This window comes from Myotis yumanensis, unplaced genomic scaffold, assembly GCF_028538775.1.
Source record: "Myotis yumanensis isolate MYYU_CA2020_CCGP unplaced genomic scaffold, mMyoYum1.0.hap1 SCAF_2, whole genome shotgun sequence".
Lineage (NCBI taxonomy): Eukaryota > Metazoa > Chordata > Mammalia > Chiroptera > Vespertilionidae > Myotis > Myotis yumanensis.
In genome coordinates this window covers 52,042,195-52,060,095 of record NW_027223753.1, presented here as the reverse complement: position 1 = coordinate 52,060,095, position 17,901 = coordinate 52,042,195, and the positions used below count along the sequence as shown (strand labels likewise).

At 36.3% G+C, this 17,901-nt stretch overlaps 1 protein-coding gene across 1 annotated transcript in view; it reads left to right on the top strand.

Moving 5' to 3' along the window:
* NEGR1 (neuronal growth regulator 1) overlaps positions 1-17,901 on the top strand; it is an 877,308-nt gene that overhangs the window by 554,030 nt on the left and 305,377 nt on the right. Inside the window, exon 4 of the mRNA XM_070405386.1 lies at positions 11,415-11,546. Within this exon, the coding sequence (XP_070261487.1) occupies positions 11,415-11,546 (132 nt within the window). The remainder of the gene's footprint in view (positions 1-11,414; positions 11,547-17,901) is intronic.

Sequence of the window (17,901 nt, the reverse complement as noted above, 5' to 3'; positions counted from 1 at the left end):
TTCTTATAACTATAGTAATACCCTCTCTTTCACCTCTGATATTATTAATTTGTGTCATCGTTCTTTATATTCTTTATTAATCTGGCTAAGATTTATCCATTTCAGTAAATTTTTAAAAGAATATATTTTGGTTTCATTAATTCTATTTTGCCCATTTTTAATTTTACTTAAAGTTAGGTTTTATTGGTTCTCTTTCTAGCTTTGTAGGGTTGAAGCTTATGAGATTAATTTAAAATTTTTATTCTTTTTTCTTGTCTTTCCATTGTATTCAAGCTTGTATAGTTTTAGATAAGAAATCTGAAAATTTCTTATTTCTATTTTTTTGTATGCAGTGTATATTTTATATCTGGCCACTTGTTAGATTTCTCTCTGGTTTTCAGCAGCTTAATTATAAAGTGCCTTTGAGTGATTTTATTTGTGTTTATACTGCTTGAAGTTTGTAAGATTCTTGGAGTTGCCATTTTACTGTATGCATCAAGTTTAGAAAATATGTGGCCTTATTTTCTTTAAATATATTTTCTAACCCCTTCATAGGATCCCAATACATACAGTCCTCGGGTTACGTCGGACTGGACATATGTGGTTTCGTGGTTCCGTCGCCATCTCCCATTTATTTATATATAAAAAAGTTCCGTCATTTCGACGTATGTACATATGTATTTTATGTTTTTTAATATTTATTTACCACAAGTAAAGGTCAGAGGTTGTTATCTTTCTTTTAATTTTTTTTTACTGTTTCACTTCATTGCTGCTGTGTATGTGTTCCATGTGAGTAACATAGGTGCTTATGTAAGTGGGTTCCAACTTACAACTTACAGTGAAAATCACGTTATGTGGAACAGTAGAAATGGATCTCCGACGTAACCTGAGGACCTACTGTATCCATATATGAAAACATTTTATACTGTTCCACTTATTACTGATTGTTTCATTATTAGTATTTTTCTCCCTTTGCTTCAGATTGCATAAATATGAAATACTCTTGCTATGCTCTTAAATTTAATAATTTTTCAGTATCTACTCTGCTGTTGATTTCAGCTAATTAATATTTTATTTGAAATGTTTTGTGTCCCTATATCAAGTTTTCATTTTTTTCTATTTCCCACTTATCTCATTATATTCATGTATTTTCTTTAATACTTGAACATAGTTTTAATAGCTTGCTACTTTAAAACCTTTGTCTGATTATTCTATCATCTCTATCATTCCTATATCTCTTTCTGTTTATTGATTTTTTTTCCCCTTATATGTTTAGTTTCCTGCTTCTTGGAATATATAGTAATTTTTATTGAATATTGGACCTTGTGTTGCTACATTGTTGAATGTCTAGATATTGTTTTGTTTTTAAAGTGTTGGATTTTTTTTCTCATAAGAAGCTGCATTGCTTAAAGATAAATTTGGTCCATTGAAACTTGCTTTTAAAATTTAAAAAGAAGTCACCGAAACCGGTTTGGCTCAGTGGATAGAGCGTTGGCCTGCGGACTGAAGGGTCCTGGGTTCGATTCCGGTCAGGGGCATGTACCAGGGTTGCGGGCACATCCCCAGTGGGAGATGTGCAGGAGGCAGCTGATCGATGTTTCTCTCTCATCGATGTTTCTAACTCTCTATCTCTCTCCCTTCCTCTCTGTAAAAAAAATCAATAAAATATATTTTTAAAAAAATTAAAAAGAAGTCTATATAAGTCTTTACTCTACTTTTGTTTTTTGTGTTTTTTGTTGTTGTTGTTGTTTTTGGGGTTTTTTTGTTTTGTTTTTTACCAGCCCTACTACTTAAACATGAGCCCTCCACTGAATGCTCTGGTACTTATAGGAGCCTCCCAGTTCTTGATGGTCAGAGATCAAATGTCTGCTTTCTTTGTCTGACCTCTCAGAATTCTCCTGCTTACAAACTCATTCTTCTTTCTCCAACTTTTTTGGTGTTTCTTCCTATGCATGTAAAGCCTTGGCCTCAGTACATGCAAGGAAACAAATGTTGATTTCTGTAGCTGTTTGTGTGGGTTTCTTCTCCTTAGAATTCTGTACCACTACTTCCAGGGCCCTTGGCCTGCCTGTATTCTAATCTTTCATTGTTTAGCTCAATGGTATCATTGGGCTGTTCTTTCCACCTCTCTGAGCTTAGGGTGTGAAAGTTGCTTTCAGATAGACAGCCATGGCGCTCACCTTGTGCTGTGAATTCATATGCTGTGAATGTGTGAAAAGTTCTTTCAAATAATTTATCAATGTTTCTAGTGGTTTATAGCAAAAAAGGTAAGTCTGGTCTTTGTTCCTAAATGTAACTAGAAGCAGAATTCCAGAGTTATCTGTTTAAAAATATTCAAATGTGTCATACTCTTTTGGTTATAGTAGTGTAATTCTTCCTCAAGTTATAAAATTCAAACAAATTCATTAAAAAATTGTCCAAGACCTTAAAGACTTTGCTCTCTGCTTAAAATACCAGCCTCACCTCTACCCATTCTTGCTAAATTAATGCTCTTACCTAACCAAACTTTTAAAATTTTTTATATTGTTAAAATATATTTTTATTGATTTTTAGCGAGAGAGGAAGGGAGCGAGACAGAGAGATAGAAACATTGATGAAAGAAAGAGACATCAATTAGCTGCCTCCTACACTCCCCCTACTGGGGGTTGAGCCCAAAACCTGGGCATGTGCCCTGACTGGGAATTGAACCTGGGACCTCTTGGCTTATAGGTTGACACTCAACCATTGTGGCATACTGGCCAGGCCAAACTTTTAGAAATTTTACTTGAAATTATGACAGCACAATTATGATGGCATAGCATCTTATATTTGTCCCAAATATAATACTTATTTCACTTTATTGAACTTGCCTGCTTATACTTTTGCTTCCCCAATGAACTATGCGCTTTTTTTAATGGGAAAAATCTTGTTCACTGGTCAGAGATTCTCACATAATTAATATCTATTGAATGGGAGGAAAGAATGCAGGCAGGAAAGAAAGCAGCAATTGATCAAGAGCTGAATTGAGAGCTTTCCTTCAGTGCTATCTGGCGTACTATGATAAATTATAATAACAAAACAATAAAAACCTTGAGCTTTTAATCACTGGTTGCATTTATTTGCTTCTGATACCTTTGTTTCAATCATTTAGTATATAATTTCCATAATTTCATCTGACCATACACCCTCCTCTTCTTGCTCCTTTAAACCCCACTATTTCTGTGCTCTAACAAAACTTCCCAGAATCATATTACCTGTTAGATTTGTGGTACATTCTCATGAAAATAATTTGCTTCAAAGGAATGTCTTATTAGATTTATTTTTCCTAACTTCACTCATATTTTCAGAGGTATTAATAAACTCAACAACTTTATAACTAAGGCCACTTATTTTTTCCTGCTGTCTTTGAAAATTATAAACAAATTAAAATTTGTACATGCAAGTAGGACTGCCAAGTCTAGTGAAGAACTGTGATAGGCAGAATAATGATACCAAGGAATGCCATGCCCCAATCCCTTGAACCTGTGACTATGTCACCTTACATGGTAAAGAGAATGTGCAGATGTAATTAAGGATATTATCTTGGATCAGGCAGGTGGACTAAATTTAATACATGAGTCCTTAAAAGTAGAAGAGAAAGGCAGAAGAGTGGCTCAGAGAGATGAGACTGGAGGCAATTGAGATTTAAATTAGAGAGACACTTGACCCACCATTTGCTGGCTTGGAAGGTGGAGGAAGAGGGCTGTGATCCAAGCAATGAGAGTAGCCTCTAACAGTGGTTCTCAACCTTCCTAATGCTGCGACCCTTTAATACAGTTCCTCATGTTGTGGTGACCCCCAATTTCATTGTTACAAATTGAACATAATTAAAGCATAGTGATTAATCACAAAAACAATATGTAATTATATATGTGTTTTCCGACGGTCTTAGGCGACCCCTGTGAAAGGGTCATTCGACCCCCAAAGGGGTCCCGACCCACAGGTTGAGAACCGCTGCTCTAGAAGCTGAGAATAACCCTCCACCAAGGAAACGGGGATCCTGGCACTACACCTGCAAGGAACAGACTCCTCCCAACAACCTGAAGGAGCAAAACAAGCCTCCAGGAAGGAATCTTGTACTGCTGACACTTATGTTTTAGTTCAATGAGATCCTGTATCATTTCATGTTGTTGCTGTAACAAATTACCACAAAGTCAGTGATTAAAACAGCACAAATGTATTACTTTACACTTCTGTAGGTCAGAAGTCTGGCACCAGTATCAGCAGGTTAGAAGCTACGTGTTGACAAGCTGTGTTCCTTTTTGTAAGTTCTAGAGGAGAATCAATTCCTTGCTGTCATCTGAGGGCCATTCCCTGTTTTAGAGGCCACTGCTGTCCTTGGCTTGTACCTCACTTCCTCCATCTTCAGAGTCAGCCATAGTGACTAATCCCGTCACATCTCTCAGTGCACTCTTTTTTCTTCCTGTCCTACTCTTACACACACATGTGATAGATTGGACCCTTCCAAATAATTAATTGCCCATCTCAGGGTACTTGACATTAATCAAATCTGCAAAGTCTTATTTGCCATGCAAGCTAATAGAGTTGCAGACCCCAGTGATTAGGGTATGGATATCTTTGGGGGACCCATTATTCTAATTATCACAGACCTGTGCTGTTTCTGAACTAAATACTAAATTTTTATGATTTTAAACCAGTAAAATTGTGGTAATTTGTTATAACAGCCATAGAAAACTAACATAAGACCAATAACATCCTTCAAAAATTAAATTAATATCTATATATTACTTTGTAGTTCTAAGAGCAAGGATTACATAGACGTGACCTACTTTAGTGCATATAGAGAATAAGCATCTTTATTATCACCATTTACAAAGTTAATGCTAATGTAGCATTTCAATGATATATAGATCAGGCATATAGGTTTTGAAATTAGTTCTGAATATCGTATCTGTCAATGGGCTCATCAGCAAGAAATGTAACCTCTTTAAATGCTAGTATCTATACTAATAAAAGGATAATGTGCTAATTAGGGCAGACATCCATCCGGACAAAACCACAGTGGCTGCAAGGCCTGGGGCTCAAGCCTCGCAGCTGCCCTAACCGGCAGTGGCAGCACCAGCGGGTTTATGGTGGCGGCACCTTCTCCAATCAGCCTGGTCACCTCCTACAGAGGACATCCCCTCAGGGCTCCCGGACTGTGAGAGGGAGCAGGCTGGGCTGAGGGCCCCCCCCCCCCCCCAGTGCACAAATTTTCATGCACTGGGCCTCTAGTCTTATTACATGTAATGAAATCTACCTCATATGTATACATAAGTTTAACTGAGGAATCCATAATAAAAGCATTAAGCACAATACATTACACACAATAAGGAATTAATAAAAGGTATTTGTTATTTTTATTTATGGTGATGTGGTTAATAATTATTTAAATAAGAAGATTAATCTACCTTCTCTAATGAAATGTCAAATTTTCTGAACTTTCTATTGTTATCTTTCTTTAATCATATAGTCAACAAATATATAGAGCCCATACTAAACATGGAATACGTTGAGGCTTTTTATATCACAGAACTTACAGTGTAACACAAAAAATATTTTAAAAGTTACTAATAATTAAATAAGTAATAGGAAACATGTACATAACACATAACATTATTGATATCTATATATAGTAAACATGTAACATGGAGCTACTAGACTGAGTTGTGAGTAAGTCATGAAAGGTTCCTCTGAGGAGGTAATGCATAAGCAGAGACCTGAAGGATGAGAAGCAGTGATTAGGGTGAATTGAAGGATAAGGTGTTTCAGGCAGCAAGAATAAAGTGCATAAAGTTAAAAAAAGTCCAGAGGGATGCTATCTCACTCAGCTGACAATTCCCTTCACAAACTCAAAGCTAAAAGCCATCTTTGAATATTGTTTTCAGATCAGAGACTATTCAAGGAAGACTATATATATATAGTGAATATTATATATGTATATATTATATATAATATTCACTATATATAATATATTATATATTATATATATTATATATGTTATATAATATATATTATATATACATATATATATAAAGAAAGGAGAGAAGTGGAGTGAATAAAGAAGGTTAAATTGCCCTTGGGCATTCAGACAGAGAAAGTGACCCCACATGAGATCAACTGTCAACTCCACCTACAGATCTACAGGGCAGATGTGTGTACTGATCTCCTACAGTGATATGAGAACTGAACTGGTAATTTCTAATAATGCTACTTGAGTGACTTTCTTACTTTAACTTCTTGTTCCCTTGAATAACATGTTAAGACAGAAGCACTAATTCTCGAATATAGTGACTTCTCACTATGGAAACAATATTTATCTAAATTGACCTTCCTGGCATGCCTAAACCTGTGCATTGTAGTAACAGCTAATGCATTTTTTAATTCCTATGATGAGTTCTAAGTGCTTTAATTCCATCAACCCAATTAATCCTCACAACATCCATATGAGGCAGGTTCTGTTATCCTCACACATCTCAGATGAGTAAACTAACTGTTAAATTTCTTGTATAATATATCTATAAACGGCAGAGCTGGGATTTGAAGCCAGATAGACAGTTCTAGAACCCACATCCCTAACTTCTCAGTATGGTACAGTCCGTAGAAGAAATACTTGCAGGATACCAAATATGCTGGTGGATAATAAGCTGACAGAAAATAACAATCATAAATGTAAATAAACCCTTCAAAGGATATTTTGAGAATTCACTTGCAGGTGACCATTCAGTAATAAATGGCTATGAGACCCTAACAAAATATACTCCTGCAGTAAAACCTTGAAAAGTAGATGACTCCTTCTGAGCAAGGGTTTTGGAAAACGATTGAAATAACTCTGCAAATCAATATACAATCACTGACCTGAGTATATGCATTCAGATACCAGTAACTGAGACACGGGGCTTCTAGAAGTGGTTTGAGAATTACTTAGGAGGCAAAATTTACAGGACACAGTGACTGATGGTTGTGGGCACTGAGATAAAATGTATTGTCAAAGTTAATAATGAGGTTTCTGGCTTGAGCAACTGGGTGATGGTCAAAGCACTCACAGTCTTGAAGCACAGGAGGAGCTGCAGAGATGGCAGGGAAGGGCAGGCTGTGTTGAGTGTGTCAACTGTGAGATGTCGGTGAGTCATCCAAATGGAGATGTCCGATTAAATGTATTTAAGTTTCAAGATATAGATATGGACTAAGTAGATCAATCAAGGGTTTATCAATACATAAATAGTAATGAAATGCAAATGAATGAACAAGATTCCCTGTAAATAGTGTCCTCAGTGAGGGGAAAAAAGGTCTAAATCAGTATTTAAGGGATGTGAAACAGTAAAGGATTTCTCTTGAAAAAGTGAAAGCAAATGGTCAGAAAGATGAAAGGAAAACTCATGACAGATGATGTCCTAGAAATTAAGAAAAGCAAGATTTATTTTGTCAAATGTTTTTTTCCTGAAACTTATTAGTACTTTGTAGAAATTTGATGCTGTTGCTAACAATTTTTATATGCAATATAAAGTATGGTTCATATGACTTATCAAACCATGAAGCTAAGTCTTAACACCCTTTTCATGGCCACCATAGCAATATTTCTGGCCAGGTTCTTATAAATCTGATGAGAGAGATTTTATAAAGCTTAGCTACATCCTATTTTTTCAGCTTTCCTTTTGAAAATGGTGATAATAGTGGCATTATTAAAAGCATGGGGAATCTTTTCAGTTCTTCATTTTTTGAGACAAGTCTACCTATGCCTGGAAGAGACTACACACAAAAGAGAACTATTGTTGAGAGTATAGGCAGTACTTATCCCTTTTTCTTCAAACATATTGGAAGTTTTTGTTAGTCTTTATGATTTTGCAAAGGATCTATGAAAGCTGTAGTCTGTTCTCACCACGGCCATCACCTATCACTTCAGGATGTCAGCAAAGATGGCAATGCTTTGTAAATTCCTTTTCCTTCTCCTGGACTCAGAAAGGGAAGTGACAACTTCTTTGAAATGTAAGTGCTTAGTTTTGATTTTCTGTGCTCTTATCTTTACTGGACTTTATTCATTCATTTTATAAGTGACCTTATTTATTTACTCAAATATTTACCAAGAATATGATGTTTCAGTCATGCCCCTGGGGCTGAATACACAGAGATGAACAAAACAGAAACTGTCACTGCACTCACAGAGATTGGCAAAATCTGTGACCAGAGAGGGCTGCCGTATTTCATTGACATTTATTTATATTGGTATCCTAGAAGATAAGAAAATATTGCATAATGTTTTTATTTTTCATCTAAATTTATAAGAGCACCCGAAGGTAGTGAATATCCTCATAAACATTGTAAAGGCTTGGTGTTGGTGATGGTCCTCATGTCTCTAGCTCCCTATATTACTCAGCCTTGCCCTTTACCCTCCCTTTGGGGAAAGTAGTTGAGCTACATTGCATGGACTGAAATGTTCTTTGCATTTTAATGTACTATGCTCAAATCCTCTCCCCTTGTGTCAGGAGTGATGGAAAAAGAGGCAACCCAGCCAAGTATGAAAGAGGATTGGTTTCCTGGGCTCCACAACTAAGGTGAAAAATTACTATTGGGGAAAATAGGACAACAAAAACCAGAGGCAGCCAAGCCAAGTACGGACAACTAGGAAGCTTCAGAGTTTGAGTCCTGATGGTCTACTCCAAGTTTCAAACCTGAAATTTATGCCTGGTGAGATCAGACTGAGAAGAGAGCAAGGAAGAGTTCAGTGCTACTTGTGTAAACACAAGGGAATACTTAGAGCACACATACAGGGAGAGCTGATGCATAGTATGTTGAATATAAGTGGGAAAAATAAAGTTAACCATGAAGTTATACTTCCCCGCCCCATAAGTGTCTTTATATTAGTGCTGTATTACCGATGGTTAGTGTTGGCCATACCATTCATTCACGGGTTCTATAGGCATTGAATTAAGAAATGCATACACACTTACTGCTAATCCTGGTAGTTGCAAATAGGGACATTGTTCTTTGGTGGAGTTGAGAAGGATCCCGAAATAGGGTTAGGTAGATTGTGTAGTGAGCTCCAGAGATAAACACTCACTAGTTATAAATGGTGTTCTTTGGAGTTGACTGATGTAGTGGTTCTGACACTGGAGATATCTTTGTTGTACAGCTTATTATAGTTGCTTTTAATCTTTCAGAGCCTTTTTTATTTTTTCCTGGTAGACATACCTTTCTAATGTGTTTCATTTTATCCTTCAATACTTTAAGAATAATTGTTCATATATCTACAATGTTTAAACAGCAAAAGGCAGTAATACAGAAACTCACACACACCATATTTAATTATTTATTTAAGAATTAGAAAATAGTTGATTATTCAAACAGGTATAATGTACATTTTTTATCAAAAAATTCATTTTGGAGGATACATTTTTTTAAATTATCTCAGTACACAAAAATAGAAATATTCAAGTAATATTTTAATGCTGAAAATAAGTTAGGCCTTAATAATTTTTTTTTTTTACAATGTTTCACAGTAGGATACCTTTAACGTGATTGGCTTCATTTTTCATTGCTATCCAGGTTAATTCTGATACAGTATATCAATTCTTCCATACTTTAATTTCCATTTAATATTGTTCTTGCATTAATTCAAGTTATACTTTAAAAATTCTAGGATGTGATTAAGGATTCTGCCCTCCCTATATTTCAGTAGTTTTTACAGATACATATAAGCTTAGATTATTTTCATTAATAAGAGTGAAAATAAGAGAAGAAGACGGGAACAATAGAAAACCAATCAATGTTTTATTTGTATATTGGAGTCAGGTAAGGACACTGGGTGGAACCAAAAAAGTGATTATAGAATCAGATTTTAAGTACAGTGGGGCCTTGACTTACGAGTGTCCCGACTAACGAGTTTTTTGAGATACCAGCTGTCTCTCGGCCGATTTTTTGCATTGAGTTGACAGAGTAATTTGAGTTAACGAGCTCCTTAACGAGCTCGGTCTTGGAATGAATTAAACTCGTAAGTCAAGGCCCCACTGTATCTGGACTTTGAAGACAACTTCTGCTTTTTTAAGTTTTCCTCTGATACCTGAAATAGCTTACCAGCCAATCACCATCCAAGTATAACTCTCCTCTGTCTACACTTTGTGATTAACCAGAAAAAAAAGAAGTAATGCCTTAATAATATACATCCTAAACACTCCAGGTTGCAACTAACAAAGTCTTAGTAACCTAGAAGGCAGACAGAGCAGTAACTGATTTAGGGCCAGGTAACAGAGCCCACAGGAAAAAAATAAAAGTGTTGTTGTTGTTTTTAATTGACGTGGATTTTAGATTGGGGGAAGCATAACTAAATTTTATTTTGCTTCATTCACATGAAATTCAATATTCTTACTGGTTGTATAACATACATTATTAGAATAGTTTTGGTGACAAAGTAAGATGAAAACGAAACTAAGGATGATTTTGGAAACAGACCATTTAATGGAATCATTGTTTTATTTTCCAGTCTTCTTTGGTATGCCTCGAAATGTAATTTTAAAAGACTTGTCCAAGAAGGGAGAAGGGTCGCAACCTCTTGAAATTCACATTTCGTTTGCCATGATAATCACAGCCTTTCCCGCCCCAGGTTTCTCTGCTTTCAAATAAATAAAAATTCCATTATTTCAGAAGGCATCGTTCTTTCTTTCAATCTAACTCATTGGGGATATTCTTTCACCTGTGATTATGTCTTTATATTTTTAATCTGCTGCAGTTTTTAGTCAAATAGGATGTTTCCCCTGAAATATTAAAAAATAAAGATAATTTAGTGTGCTTTTAATGACCACTATAACTTTTCATTTGAGAGCCATAAAGATTTTTTGAGGTTTATTGTGTGAGTCATATATAGTATATAAGATGTACCTCTCTTGAAAAAAATTTAATAATTTTGGAAACTGAAACATGGTAATGATTTATTATATCTCTCTACTATTTTCAAGCCATCTGGCTTGAAACACTGAGAATGAGATTTCCCCAAAAGGAAAGTAACATTTAGTTAGGTTAAGTGTCAGGTTGCTAGCATACAGTGTATAAAAGTCAATAGGAACCAAGTGATATTAGCGAACTTCATCTGCACTGCTAGGAGGTTGTTGAACTCAATTACAGAAATGTGCCAAGCTCTATTTGATGCGTGACAAGGTTAGGAGACCACAATCAATTAAAAAGAACACATGTATATCCTATTCTGGGGAAACAGTATTGTTATAGAACCCCTTGTTCGGTTTTTGCTTTTTTTTCTCTGACGTTTCCTCTGAACACAGGAGAACAAAGGTTTTAATAATTCCACAGTTTCATTTGAAATTGTTTTGTCACCAGTATCTAATAGGAAGACCCAAGTTTGTTGTTTTACTTGAATGAAGCCTTAGGTGGCTACAATTAAACATGCTCTAATTTTTTTTTTCTTGTAGCCAAACCATTTGAAAATGGACAGTATTTGGACATTTATGGAATCACCAGGGACCAGGCTGGAGAATATGAATGCAGTGCAGAAAACGATGTGTCATTCCCGGATGTGAAGAAAGTAAAAATCGTCGTAAACTGTAAGTCCCATCAACTATTATCAAAACAACCTCAGAGGAAAAATGCTGTCTGAAATTTATGTTGCTGTTTTTAATAGTCTATTGATAAAGACCACTTAATGATGTGAAAAATGCGTATATGTTAAAATATTGGTCAAATTGTTTTATGTATCATCAATTATCCCCAATAATCCCATCATCATTCAGTTGAATGTGCAGATGGAAATATTTCCTCTATCCCCCGAGTCCCTGCCATTCTAAACAGTGGTATCCCTACCTCTAAAGCACTGCAGACACATGGTATTTTCGTCATTCTTGTAGCTTTCAACTGTAGCTTGTTTTGACTTAATGTAACTGTGAGACCCCTAATCAAACCTGATGGAAATGAAGTGTGCTGGTCAGTACTCAACAAAGAAAGCAGTTACTGTGCTGCTCCTATTACTTAGGTTATTTAATTTAAAAAACATGGAGAAAAATAAATTTTCTCATAAACATCATTATTAGGAAGTTGGTGTAGTGAGAGATATCTGCAGAACTATCAATGTCACTAGCCATGCCCTTTCTTTAAATGCATCTCAAACTGTTGATGTAAAATATTTTTCATTAACACCCTATTTTATACCTTATGATTTCAACAGCCATAACTGAAATAGTTTTTAAAAATTTATCTTTATTGTTGAAAGGATTATTTCCCCCATTGACCTCTCCATCTCACACTACCACTCACTGACCTTCAACAGCACAATTGTCTGTGTCCATGGGTTATGCATATCTTACCTAATAATAGACAAACATGTAAATTGACCATCCCTCTGCTACACTCACCAGCCAGGAGAGTATGCAAATTAACCCAACAAAGATGACGGTTAATTTGCATATGTGCGCATGAAGTGGCAGAGCAAAGACTGAAGGCTCTGGCCAGAGAGAAGGCCTGGGTCCCGGATGCCCGAGGAAAACTGGTACTGGCAGCCAGGGGAAGGGAAGGCCTATTTCATGAATCTCTTCGTACAACGGGCCTCTAGTATGCATATAAGCTCTTTGATTAATCTCTTCCCGCCTTGCCCCTCTTTCCTCTGAGATTAGTCCGTCTATTCCAAGCTTTCATGTCTTTGGGTCTGTTTTGCTCCTCAGACAGCATAGAGGGACCTGGCGAGTATTATGCTAAGTGAAATAAGACAGTCAGAGAAAGACAAGTATCACATGATCTCACTATCTGATGCAATAGTCTTAACTTTTAAAAATACCCCCTTAGTATTTTCCTCAAAAAATTTTGCATTATTTAACCTATTCAAATAAAGTACTTTGGAGGGACTAGTATTTTGCCAAGTGAGTACAAGTTATAGCTTTCAATTTTTTCATTCTATTTATACATCTTCCTATTGATGGCTATTGTTAATAATTCATATATCATACCATAGATCAGAAAAAAAATGTCCAAATATATGCCAAAATTTTAGAACAAAGAAGTTTTTCATATTAACATATATCTTTCCATTTCATGGGCCAAAAATAATTATCTAAATACCCCTGGCAGTAGAGCATCAGCCAAGTCAAATCACTGCCATAAAGTAAGATTTGTCAGTGTCTAATCTATGCATTTGGGGTTGAACTATCTCCGTGAGACTGAGCAAAGGTGCAGAATTTTTCATATATGACCTGCAGACAAACTTTAGATTTATCCACGAAGCTCATTAAAAATGGAAAATTTATGTTTTTCCACATCAACCCTACTGAATCAAAATCCTTTGCATACACGGCCTGCAGATCTGCATTTATAATAAGTAGCCATTGAGTCTCATGACTCCAGTTGCAGATTGCTATTGCTCATCCCTCCTGAACTCTCTAAAATTAGAGGTAAAAAATCATGACTACTAACCATATTTATCTGAGTATTAGTCTACTGATTTTATTGTTGAAGTGGTAGGAAGGGAAGTAAGAAATAGAACTGCTATGGAAGTAATATATTTAGCATTGAGTACAAAAAAATGAAAAGGTGGAGTAAACTGTTAAATTAACAAGGCACCCAGCCCAGCAAGGCATCCCACTCCAAAACCCCAGACCCGCGAGGGATGTCTCCAGTGGGGATGGCATCGAAAATCCAGCTTCTATAAGGATTCTCTTGGCCCATCCTCCACAGATAATCCAGATTTCCCTTTGTACTTACACTTTCTTTCTCATCCTTTTTATCCCCCTGACTTTAGTTCATTGTCACTTACTATTTAATTTGATTCTGTGTTTTCCACACAAGGGGAGATCTTAGACTAAGGAGGCAGAAATTTGAGAGAAACTGAATTGAAAGATTAAGAGATGACTGACCGACCAACCAATGAGTCATCATCTACAGGATCTGGGTGGAGAAGAGAATCCTATATAATAAAGATATAATATGCAAATTGACCATCACTCCAACACATAAGATGGCCGCCCCATGTGGTCAAAGATGGCCGGCAGGGGAGGGAAGTTGGGGGCAACCAGGCCGGCAGGGGAGGGCAGTTAGGGGTGACCAGGCTGGCAAGGGAGAACAGTTAGGGGTGACTGGGCCACCAGGGGAGGGCAGTTAGGGGGTGATCAGGCCTACAGGGGAGGGCAGTTAGGGGGTGATCAGGCTGGCAGGCAGAAGCAGTTAGGGGCAATCTGGCATGCAGGTAGGCGAGCGGTTAGGAGCCAGCAGTCCTGGATTGTGAGAGGGATGTCCTGGTGGGATCGGGCCTAAACGGGCAGTCAGACATCCCTAGAGGAGTCCCAGATTGGAGAGGGTGCAGGCTGGGCTGAAGGACACATCCCCTGCCCCCATGCACAAATTTCATACACCAGGCCTCTAGTCCTTATATAAAACAGAAGGACAGAAACTAGGGACACAAGATGCCTAGAACAGTGAAGGATCTTCCACAGTTTCATGTATCTTGGCAGGAGACAGAGAGAAAGGGCAGTTTATTACTCATAGCAACAGCAGTAGGCAGAAGTATTGTCATCTTGCAGCAGTTCCCCAGGCACACTCAGGGTGATACAATGAGGGCTGGGTGACACCTACATGCCCAGTTTATGTCATAGCTGAGGTTCCCTGAGCTTAGGAAACTTGGTGTGTGTTTTTTGTTTTGTTTTGTTTGTGTGTTTTTTATAATGGCAGCAAGCAAACCTGCCCTTTACCACAGAGGGAGCAATTATCTTTATTATACTTGACTGTAAACAAACCTGCCCTTTGCTCCATAAGGAGAGCTACTTCTTCTGTCTTTGGAGACTGTTCACTATTACACACATTTTTGAAAAGACAGCTGGGAACAAAAGCTGTCAGTGCCTCTGCTCACAAGACATGCAGAAACACAAGAGGCCCCTGGGTAATTGTTTTCCAGCACAGGATGGGAGCAGGAAAGTTTGAAGCAGGGCCTGGAGACGTTGCATCAGCTGAAAAGTGTGCTTCAGGGGCTTTGTAGCGTGTCAGACACCTAAGGATAGGTAGGAAAGAAGACTTTGTTAACCAACTTTACCTTCAGAAGGGAAACAGGAAAGAAAAAGAGAAAGTTAGAGTAAAAGTAAAAGAGGTTGCTTTTTAAAATCAGAACACAGGAAACCTTTATTTTTTAAAGAACTAATTTCAGTTAAATTATAGTCAGTCCTAAGTGCAAATCGTTGTACACACATGATATTAACATAGCTCACACTAAAAAAATGGACCCAATAGAACTTTTAATAATTTAAAACAATCAACTTTGTCTGCTGCTCCTTCCAAAATTATACTTAAGATAGCCTACCTTTTCCTAAATGTACCATGAAGAATTGTATATAATACTGATTGATCAATTGCATTCATATCTATTGAATCAGTATTTAATGTAAGAGAGGATTTCTGGTCAAGACCTAAATTTTGCCTTTGTTTGGAATAGTTGTGTCACACATATACCAATGATGTCTAAGTCATTTAGGTGTGTGAGTGTATGTGTGTAGTTGTTCCTAGTTATGAGGAGGTTTGAAAAGTGTTAATTTTATGAATTTCTAAGTTAAAAAATTGAGCACTATCTAAGGATTTTACTGGGATGATTTCCCAAAGGAAATGAGCCAAACCCTACAGAGCAAACTCTATTTTGTCAATGATCACAATTGAGTAGAGTGGTTTATGTTACCAGCACAGAACTGCTCATCCCCAGACAGCCCCAAGAGTCCCTGAGGATAGACTTGTGCCAGGTTCAAGGCAGCCATTCTTTTCATCGTTATTAATCAATATCGATTGTGCTTTTATAACTGCAGTCGCTTTGTGACATAATTTGAAGAGAACTTCTGTCCTTTTTCCCAAATTGGGTTCAAGATGAAATATAATAAATTTTTATAAGCTCTAATAAACTTAGTTATGTGTTAAGTCAATTTGAGAAAGAGATTTAGGTTCCTTGCAAGTTAGAAATGTTTGATGTTAATTATTTATCTAATACTTCTGCCATATTCACTGTATTATAAAACACACACATATAATAAAAATAACATCGTATTTGCCATATAAAAAATAACATCATATTTGCCACTCTGTTATGTGAATTTCTATTCAATTTAATCAAACAGCTGTGTAGTGAAGTGATTGGTATAATTGACGTATTTTGTATAGATTGGACTAGTTAGTTGATTTAATAAAATGGCTAATTTTGAGTTATTTACAGATTTTGTAGGTGACTATTCTTTGTATTTATCTGTATTTCATAATTATATATAAAAATGTCTTCATATATACATGCACTTAACATATGTATATATTTCATGAAAATTTTTAAAAAACACCTAAATAATAAAAAGGAATTATGGCAGTATGTTAATTAGACCTTAAAAGATTAATACACATACACATAGCAAGAGAGAGAAAATTTTGGACCAGTTGGTAGGCTAAGCCAGAGGGAGCTAGTGGATTAGAGTTGGACAGTTTCTTTGTTCTTTTTGCATTTGTATTCTATCCCAGAAGCAGCCTAGAGCATCCTATTTTTATCGTAGTTCCACAATTTTTATTGTTAAACACACACACACACACACACACACACACACACACACACACACACTGGAAGAATGAATGACTTCCAGAAAACCCATGGGTGCAACTGAAACGGGAAAAACAGGAGCTATGAAAGTCTGGTTAGGGATGAGAACTCAGATTCTATAAAACCAGCAAAGGTGACTTATTTGAAGCTAAATCTGGAATCTGGAAAGATTAGGAAGTATCATAGACTAATTAAGTAATGTAGCCCTCTATAGGGAGCAGATTCCCAGATATTAGAAATCAGGGAAGCCTACATGACCTAGCCCTTCAAAAGGAATACTATTAGTAAAAGGGATAGGGTGCTCTGATCTTGTCAGGGGCTGATTGTTCTCCACCCTATTTAGATGCATTCTCTCACTTAAGGGTAACTGTTTTAGAAATGTGGCCCTTATACTCAGAAATAACTTATTTAAACCCCTGTTCTATAATCTGTTGGGCTTTGAGAACTTGGGTCACCACTTTACTTTTCTGAGCCTGTTTCAAATTCTGTACACTGAGGGCGAAGATACAAAAATTTCAGGGTTTGGGTAAAGATTAAATGAAATGATGTACATACTAGTACAAAGCCTATAGTGCCTGATGTATGTAGGCAACTGAATAAAATCAATCTCTCCTCTCTCTCTCTCTCTCTCTCTCTCTCTCTCTCTCTCTCGTGTGTGTGTGTGTGTGTGTGTGTGTGTGTAGTAAGGGATTTTCCTTTCCTTTATACAATGATGTGTTCCTGTCATGTAGAACATCACCTGGTCCAGAGGATACACCCCCAAAATACTCACTGAATAAATTAATTATTAAAAAGATTAGCATTCTTTAAGGGAATCATTCTACTAGACAAAACAGGAAGAAGATATTAGGTTTTCTCCACACTTTCAAGTGTTTTGTGTGTTTTTTTCCCAAGAAAAACATGAAATCAGTATGTTGAATAATTTACTTCTGATATTTCTTTTTACTAAATTGTTCAGGTGGATTCAATAAAGGTAGCCTAATATTTAGATAGTGCTTTCACCCAAGGAGAGGAAACACTAATTCCATTTTTTAACAGATAAGAATATTGAAGTTCGGGGAGATTCTAACCTTTAATAACTTCTTTGATTTTCAAGAACAAAACAGACATGAATAATGGAAAGTATTAATTAAGCAGAAAAACTATAGTGTAAACCAGATTGAGATAAAAATAGGTCTAGACATTTCAGTTTTCACTCATGACAGTCAAATTTATGCATTGATCATTTTATTTGGTTTGAGAAAACTTTTTGTACACAATTTCCAGTAAAATAGAATTGATTTATACTTCCTATTGACAAATAGTGAAGATATTTTTGGGTACACTGTGAACTAAGGTTTTATATAATAAATCACTGGCATATA